The sequence below is a fragment of the Gossypium hirsutum genome, chromosome D04 (genome assembly GCF_007990345.1).
Source record: "Gossypium hirsutum isolate 1008001.06 chromosome D04, Gossypium_hirsutum_v2.1, whole genome shotgun sequence".
Classification (NCBI taxonomy): domain Eukaryota; kingdom Viridiplantae; phylum Streptophyta; class Magnoliopsida; order Malvales; family Malvaceae; genus Gossypium; species Gossypium hirsutum.
The window spans coordinates 52,473,342-52,482,216 of record NC_053440.1 but is presented as its reverse complement, the minus strand read 5'-3'; the positions used below and the strand labels follow the sequence as shown (position 1 = coordinate 52,482,216).

Genomic DNA, 8,875 nt, shown 5'->3' with positions numbered 1-8,875 from the left:
AACTATGAAAATTAGTGTGAGTTCCACCACAAGAAAATCAGTACAAATAGTAGACAACATACAAAATATCAATTCATAGAATAAATCACAATTAATTAACAAAACAAAATATTGGTAAATCCAATCATTTTCATCAACATAATATCTCAGTGTTCAAAGGATAAACACAATTTGAATAGCAACTCGAAATTTTGATATTTCAGATTAACTCATTATCATAATATCTTTACATTCTCAACAATGCAAATGTTATAAATGCAATGCAATTTCAATTTATCAGAAAAGGTTTTTATCCCACTGTTGAAAGATCAGGTTTGGAAAACGCAGCAAAAAATAAATTTAGGGAAAAGCTAGAGTTTTAAAATTTTTTTAGAATTTTATTTTTGAAATAATATCGGACTGGGCTTTTATTAATTATACAAAACTAACCCAAAGACAAAAGTTCAGCCCAAGGCAAAATAATCCGATCCTAAGCCTTTAAAAATAAAACTAAATCAAAGTTAATTAAAGAAAACTCAGCCCAGTCAAAAACTATTAACTGACACCCATTCCCATCAATGCATATCACGTTTTAAGTCTGTCAGTTTCAGTTCCCGAAGAACGCATTTCCCTATCTTCACTTCACCATTTTTAACGTCGTTCTTCTCTCCAATGACCTTTTCTGCGCAAGCTTCAACTCAATCGGGTTCTCTTAGCCATTCATCCTCCATCTTTCGCGCGGCAAAACTAGGGACAGTTCCTTCCAAGTAAATCTGCTCTCCTCTTTTCAGACTCTCAGTTGCTAGAATGTGGGCTAGTTGATTTGTCATCCTTTACGCATGTTTGAATCTTAAACTCCAAAAATGCTCTTTATTATGTTGAATGTTTCTAATATATGCTACGATCTCTGATTTATCTAATGTATTTGACTAAAATATTATTATTATTATCATTATCATTATTAATGAATCCCCCTCTATTGTTGCCTCTGACAAACCCATTTCCACCCCGTTTGCACCGCCCATGAGAACACAAGGGCCTTTGCTGCAAACACAAACCCATCATCATCATGCAAAACCAATCTTGATACCAGAACCTCTCCCGCAGCATTCCTTGCAAAAATCCCTGAACCCGATCTAGACCGGCCTAGTTGAGGGCACCCGTTTCACAGTCTTGCGGCTCTTGGTAAGAGCCCTTTCTGCAGAATCGTCTATTTCTTTGATGTAACTAGTAATGAAATTTGAGATCTCCCTTCCCGATTTGATTTTCCTTTCATCCACTCTCTTGTTTCTATTAGTCCAGAGAGCCCATAAGCACAACAGAACAGCCTTGGTTGGAACGTTGAGCTTCCTTTGGAAACCCAGGTAAGCCACTCAATACTGTCCAAATCTGGCCTTGTCAAAACCCATGTGAAATTTAATATTGTCCACACTTTTACTGTTACAGGGCACTATTGAAATGTATGGTCCAGAATCTCATCAGCCCCTCCACACTTGGGACAAACAGAAGTGGCCACTAATCCCTTGTAACACATTTGATAGAGTAGGAATGAAATTACAAGAGATCCTCCAAATTGAAAAAATACAAGGCATAACTCCACAGAAACAAAGCTACCATCAGTTGAACTGGGATTTCCTCCTCTGTTAATAAACTATCATCAGATAAACCAAACAATTCATTCAATGTTTTGTCGACATCACACTTTTGGTTATGTTGTTGACTTCCTAGTTCTTCAATCCACGATTTCCCTCCTACATTGACGGTGTGACCATTTTGTTTTTCGTTTGTAATATCCATTTCATCATCAATGTTTTCCCTTTGGAACTCTTCATCTTTGAAATTTTAGAATGAAAATAGAGAACTAATATTAACAAGACAGGGTAAAGGCGTGAAGTTTAAATATGCTGACTTTTCATACGCCTCTCCTTTATATTATTAACTGATCTTTTTTTTCCTATTCATTTCTTATTTTTCGGCAAAGCAATAATTGCTGTTGATAATCGACATTACTGTAAGGCATGCAAAGAGCTATGCACATTGGGATGCCATACCAATTATAGCAGAAAGTGGCGATTAACATTGAGGGAGAGGAAAACTAACCTAGGAAAGTGTTTTCGTAAATTCAAATCCAACTGTTAAAAATTAAGAGAAAAAGAATTTGATTTGTCATTTTCTCGTTGAACATGAATAAAGATGACGTAGAATTACAGTTTCATACAACTCTTTATCTTAGTTTGATACTTAGTTTGATTGGAAGGAATATATTTTAAAACAACAATTTTACTCATTGGTAAAATAATAATTTTCTCATTATTAAATTTTTATCATAAGTTATATTGAAATTTATTAAAATATGGTTATCAAAATAATAATTATAGGTATTTAAAATTAATTTTTTATAATGATATTTTATATTTTATTAAATGTAATAAAAATAAAATAAAATAAAATAATTAATAATAGATATTAAAAATAATAATATTTTACTATCATTAAAAAATAATTTTATTAGAATATATTAATATAAGTGATAAAGTATTTATTATTAAATTTATGAAATTATACTTTTTATTTATTTACAGTTATATATAATATAATTTATTTATTTATTTATTTAATATTATATAATTTATTATTTATTTCATCATATAAATACTTCAAGAACAAGAACAAAATTAAAATTTTTTTTCTATTTAATATTACATTGAATAACTAACAATATAATTTATGATTTATTTAATTAATATTATTTTTTTTCTATTTTGATTATCTAAATTTTATTCATAAGTATGTTATGCATGAAGTGTTGGATTGATTTATGAAAATTTGAGTATTACCTTCAATAATTTTTGTAATTGGGTAATCAAGACAGAAACATTCTAATACTTTGGTAACTAACAATATAATTTATCCCAAATTTATATAATTTTTGTAAGTGTGCAACCAATATCAAATTTTTTTTAATTAAAAGAAAAAGGTGTAGAATTATTAAGGTTTGGGCTATAATAACTTTTATACCTCACAAAATTAAACAATTTGATACATTTGAACAAGTATTAGTTTACAAGGCCAAGCAATGTTAATAAAAAATTCGCTTTATATTTTTGTCAGAATCAAGATATCTATCATCTGTAGTAGTGATTAATTTTCTCGTCATGGATGTTTTTTAAAGAGGTAAATACCTGGTTATGAAATATTCTCCATTCCCATGAACGGAGATCGAACATTTGACCACATGATTAAGAGATGAGGTGAACAATTACTATACTATACCTTATGGTTATAAAATCTCAAATGTACATCGATGAATTTACTTTCTAATTTATAGAAATAGGGTCAACAATCAACGATTGTACTCGATTCTTAGATAGATTATCTGGACATCCATGTGCATCTCCATGCTGGTATGTGCATTGGGAAATCCGAGCCAAATTAGTAGCTGTTTCTACCAAATGTTTCGCAAATGGAGAACCTTCCATTTGGCATTTATTCATTTTCATCCAATAATTATCGATCAAATCACTTATATGTTGGCGAGCCGTTGCTTCTGAGCAACCAACTTCCTTCATGTAGCATATTATCGAGTTTGCACTTTCACCTCTTTCCAACTCATCCTATATTACCCAAAAAAAAATATATTTCATGAACTAGAAGTTGCCAAATGAAATTCGAACTAGATGTAATAATGGTGATAATCAATATATACCTTCGAAGTACCCAAATCATTACAAAGTCGGAAAATAGTAGATGGCCAACGAAGGATATCATGGTACTGTTCCAAGCTGTCAAGTGCTTCACTTGTGATGTTTGGACTCTGTAAAAAATAGGCATGGACTAGAAAAATATGTCCAGACACTGACACCCATGCATTTTCAAGATAGTCTTGGAATGTTGGAACATGTTTAGTACGTGCCCACTCTGCTTCTTTCAAGAATGCATTGCATAGATCTGCCCACTGAGAAAACAAAAAAAAAAAAAAATCACACATATAGATAGCGATTTAAATGTGTTTGCAAGCGTAATTTAAATATGGATTCTTTGCCATACAGCTTTGGTTAAGTATGGAATGATGTTTTCTCCATGGTCTCTAAGAGTTTCATAAGCCATCTCATTTACAGAGTTGTACAGAACAAGAAAGCATAGCTCCATACACTTGGGAAGATCTTTTACGGCGCATACATCCCATCTGAAATTCAAGATATTAAAAATGTTATTAGTACTGAATAATAAGAGAGTTTTATATATTTTAATAAAAAAAATTCAAACCTTTGAACAGCTTCAGTGAACAACTCTAATTCATCTAAAGTGCCATAAACATCGTAAACATCATCGATTATAGTAACGAAAGAAGCCACTTTGGTTAAACTTTTTCGGCAATTCCTGAATTGAGGTTCAGAGACCATTCCAACAGACCAAAAGAAGCATTCCATGAGCCTATCCCTTGCGAAATTCAACTTGCTCGATAGCCCCATACCAATCCACCATCTAATCAACAAGTGAAAGCGATGTTGTCAGAGTTGCAAGTGATAAAAGAAAAATGTTTTGAAAAGCTTATGTTCTTAATCAATCGTCTTACCTTGTCATCTCTTTAAGATCTTCTTGAAGTGTTGACTGCACCAAGTTAAAATCCAGTTTGGCCAATTCAAGTAGGTTTGTTTTTCTAGCTGCACTTTTGCTGTAAGCTTCGATGTACCATCGAGCTTCTAGCCTGACCATTCTTCGATGCAGTGGGAGCTCCAATGCGTGGATCACCTGTTCTAATAATAAACCTTCTTCCAGATTACTAACACCCTGTAAATCCATGAGATGCATTCGTGTAAACAAGAAGGCTTCATCCATTACATACTCTCCTTCGAAGGCAAGACGTGAAGCTTCATACAAACTCAACATTCCTTTGACATCCTTGTAAAGGCAATCCTTGAAATTTCCCTTATGGTCCTTGAAAGCTTTAAACACATCTGCATTCACACAATATTATCAAATACTTGTCATTTTTTGCCAAATATATTATATAATAAGTTGCAAAAAGCTTACCTTGAGCAGACCCGGCCCTGAGGTCATCTAGAGGTGCGGCAGTCCAGAGTCCAAGGCTAAAAAGGGTCCAAAATATTGTTTTTCAATTTTTAAGGGGTTTAATTTTTTTTTTTGAAACTTTTAAAGGGTCAAAATTTTTTTTTACCAACTTTTAATGAACTTAAAAGTTTTTTTCTTCAAGCTTTAAGGAATCTAAAAATGTCAAGAACGGGTCTTACCTTGAGAAACCACATAGCCGTGTTGCCTGAGGAGTCTGAATCTTAGAGCCGCTGCATGCAGACTATACTTTGTTGCGACACTATAGTCATCTGATGTTAGAATTGTGTGACCCAAATTCTAAGAGATTGCTTGCAAGTCAAGTTAAACAAAAATATATTTTCTTTCTAGAAGATTTAGTATTTATTAGTATAATATATTTAGCATTTATTAGTATAGTTTATTTGACTTACTAATTTAGCCTATAAATAGGCTCCTTTACAATCTTAGAATTAAGTGATACCCATTAGATTAGAACTCATAACACATTCAGAGAATTTTGTGTTTACGTTTGAGGGTTCTTTGTTTTTCGGGTTTTCGGGGTTTAGTTTTTATCTCCATCTTTTGTACTCTTCATTCTTTTGCCATTATAGTAAAATTATCTTTGCCCGTGGTTTTTTATCCTCTTTTGAGGGGTTTTTCCACGTTAAATTTGTGTGTTCATCTTCTCAATTTCTTCTACTATTTTTACTTGTTCGTTGCTTATTCGGGACGATCCTAACAAGTGGTATCAGAGCTAGTTTAACTTTCATAGATCAGCCCGGTCAGAGATGGCAGCAACAAGGTTTGAAATTGAGAAGTTCGATGGTGAGACAAATTTCAATCTGTGGCAAGTTCGGATGATGGCAATTCTAGTTCAAAATGGCTTGAAAAAGGTTGTTACAGGGAAAAAGCCTGAGAATCTAAATCAAACAGAATGGGAAGAGCTTGATGAAAAGGCCTTGTCTGCAATCCAGTTGTGCCTCGCGAATACAGTATTGCAGGAGGTATTGATGGAGAAGACCTCATTCGCCTTGTGAAAAAGGTTAGAAACTCTTTATGCGACTAAGTCTCTGGCTAACCGTTTAGTGTTGAAACAACGTCTATTTACGTTTCGCATGAACGAAGGTGAGCTTCTTAAAGATCACATCAGTCAATTCATTACTCTTTTAAATGATTTAAAGAACGTTGAGGTTCATATTGACGATGAAGATCAAGCTATGCTATTATTGTGCTCTTTACCCTCTTCATACAAGTCTTTCAGGGAGACCCTGATTTATGGCAGAGACAAACTCTCGTTCAAAGATGTGAAGGGTCATTTGTTGAGTAGAGACAAACTCGACAATGAGTTTGATTTGAATAGCAAAACAGATAGACAAGCTTCCGTTTTGGTAGCATCAAAGAAACGAGACAAAAGGTATCGCTATTGCAAAAAGTTAGGTCACGTCAAAGCAGATTGTTATAAACTGCGAAATAAAAGAGCTGCTGAGAGTAACGAGGAAGATGTAGCTGGTGCTAATTTGGTCGATGAAGGCGGTGATGATTTCTTGTTAGTGTCAACGAGCGATAACTCCAAGCTTACGTCTGAGTGGATCCTAGATTCAGGATGTTCTTTCCACATGTGTCCCAATAGAGAATGGTTCTCCACATACAGTTCAGTTGAAGGTGGAGTTGTGCACATGGGAAACGATTCATCTAGTAAAATAATCGGTATTGGTACTGTTAAAATTAGGATACACGATGGGATGATTAGGACACTCTCAGATATCAGGTATGTACCTGATTTACGAAAGAATCTCATCTCCTTGAGTATTTTAGACTTGAAAGGATGTAGAATCAACATCGAGTCGAGCGACATTAAAGTATCTCGTGGAGCTCTCGTTTTGTTAAAAGGTAAAAGAACCGGCAGTCTTTATATTCTGGAAGGTTCTACAGTGACCGGTGAAATCGGACGTCCCTCGTCCGTTACGGAGTCAAAGTCAACTCATTTGAAGCGGAGGCAACTTGGTCATAGGAGGGAAAAAGGTATGACCGTTTCGTTGAAGAGAGGTTCTCTTTTGGATGCAGGTTTTGAAAAGTTAGGGCACTGTATTCGTGAAAATCAGACCCGGGTTAGTTTTGATTTGGCAGTGCACAAGTCGAAGGCTAGAAGTCTTCCAGCTTCTAAGCATAGATTCGACTCAGTTAATTCCCTGCATAGTTCAAGATAGGCCCGTGGCGGGTTTTGGCAAAGATGGCATTGAAAGAATTCGTGTCAAGGTGGAGATTGTTAGAATTGTGTGACCCAAATTCTAAGAGATTGCTTGCAAGTCAAGTTAAACAAAAATATATTTTCTTTCTAGAAGATTTAGTATTTATTAGTATAATATATTTAGCATTTATTAGTATAGTTTATTTGACTTATTAATTTAGCCTATAAATAGGCTCCTCTACAATCTTAGAATTAAGTGATACCCATTAGATTAGAACTCATAACACATTCAGAGAATTTTGTGTTTACGTTTGAGGGTTATTTGTTTTCGGGTTTTCGGGGTTTAGTTTTTATCTCCATCTTTTGTACTCTTCATTCTTTTGCCATTATAGTAAAATTATCTTTGCCCCTGGTTTTTTATCCTCTTTTGAGGGGTTTTTCCACGTTAAATTTGTGTGTTCATCTTCTCAATTTCTTCTACTATTTTTACTTGTTCGTTGCTTATTCGGGACGATCCTAACATCTGAAGACACAAATTTCTCAAGGGCTCGATTGATATCAATCTCAAAACGATGACCTAACCCCAGCCGTTGGATGCCATCAATCAGTTCTAGCAAGTTCACTGGCTCTGCGTTTTCATCATGAAGAGCAAACCTCAGTTCCTGCTCTAACTTCGCTGCTCTCTCTTTGTATATGATATCCTGCGAATTCAGCACCAATTAATTAAGCAAACAAAGAAGGGAATTGATGATCACAAAGTGTGAGGGAGGTTAATTACGTACGGCATGATCATTCTTCAAGGACTGAAGGAAATCGTAGCTCCAAATAGTTGGCTGGTAATTTGCTGAACTTCTTCCACCTTTTGGGTGATCAGAATTAGAAACTTGAGTGGTGGGCGGCGGTACAGCACAGAAAACACGGGAGCTACTCATCAACGAACGATGATCACATTCAACTTTGCGACGACAAATATTAGTAGGGATCATTACTTGCTTAGGATTCAGACCGGGACTGCAGAGGATGAGGCTGGGAGGTGCCAACGCCATATTTCTCTTTTTCACAATTACTTAGATGAGTTTGGTCCTTTTATGGTAAAATCTTAACATGGTTAAATTACATGGGGAGACGTGTTGGGTAGAGGTATCGGTATGACCCACGAGGCTCCGTACGATGATGTAATATGTTGGATAAGGGTTAGTCGGATTGCACTGTTTCTTTTACCAATTATCGCACGTGTTTTTCATGAATTCATGTAACAAAATAATAAGTTTCTTTGTAAAGTTAATATTTTATCGAGTAATTAGGATAAAAAAAATGATGAAAGATTACTTTTTTTGCATTTTTATAATTTTGATTTTTTTAATGATTTCTGGTACTCCTTCATAATTTTTAATATTTTTTTCATAAATTTTAGTATGCCATCAAAATTTTCGGTATGTTTTCAAAATTAAATTTTGACATGAAAAACTAATTTTTGATATAAAAAAATATTTTTTTATATTTTTAATATAAAAATTTTTAGAAATTAAAAAATTAAATAAATAAAGTAGGATTTTTAAGAAAAAGCAATATTCAATAGAGTCTCATAAATTTTTTGTAATTCCTAATATATTTTTGGTATGCTTTCAAAATGATTGGAAAGATGCTTTTTTAGTG

General features: G+C 33.9%; 1 protein-coding gene and 1 long non-coding RNA gene across 2 annotated transcripts; one reads left to right on the top strand and one right to left on the bottom strand.

Moving 5' to 3' along the window:
- Positions 1 to 514: 514 nt before the first annotated feature.
- On the top strand, positions 515 to 1,855 carry LOC107898928 (uncharacterized). Its single transcript, XR_001684524.2, has 3 exons — positions 515 to 1,164; positions 1,277 to 1,343; positions 1,426 to 1,855. It is a non-coding gene; the product is annotated as an uncharacterized lncRNA (long non-coding RNA).
- Positions 1,856 to 3,274: 1,419 nt separating this feature from the next.
- On the bottom strand, positions 3,275 to 8,370 carry LOC107898356 (probable terpene synthase 12). The gene is made up of 8 exons (XM_016823864.2): positions 8,002 to 8,370; positions 7,757 to 7,920; positions 5,232 to 5,335; positions 4,556 to 4,937; positions 4,246 to 4,464; positions 4,027 to 4,165; positions 3,686 to 3,934; positions 3,275 to 3,593 (listed from the first exon to the last, which is right to left on the bottom strand). Exons 1-8 carry the CDS (start codon positions 8,263 to 8,265, stop codon positions 3,297 to 3,299), a joined length of 1,818 nt encoding a protein of 605 aa, XP_016679353.2. The 5' UTR covers positions 8,266 to 8,370; the 3' UTR covers positions 3,275 to 3,296.
- Between the last annotated feature and the right edge of the window lie 505 nt (positions 8,371 to 8,875).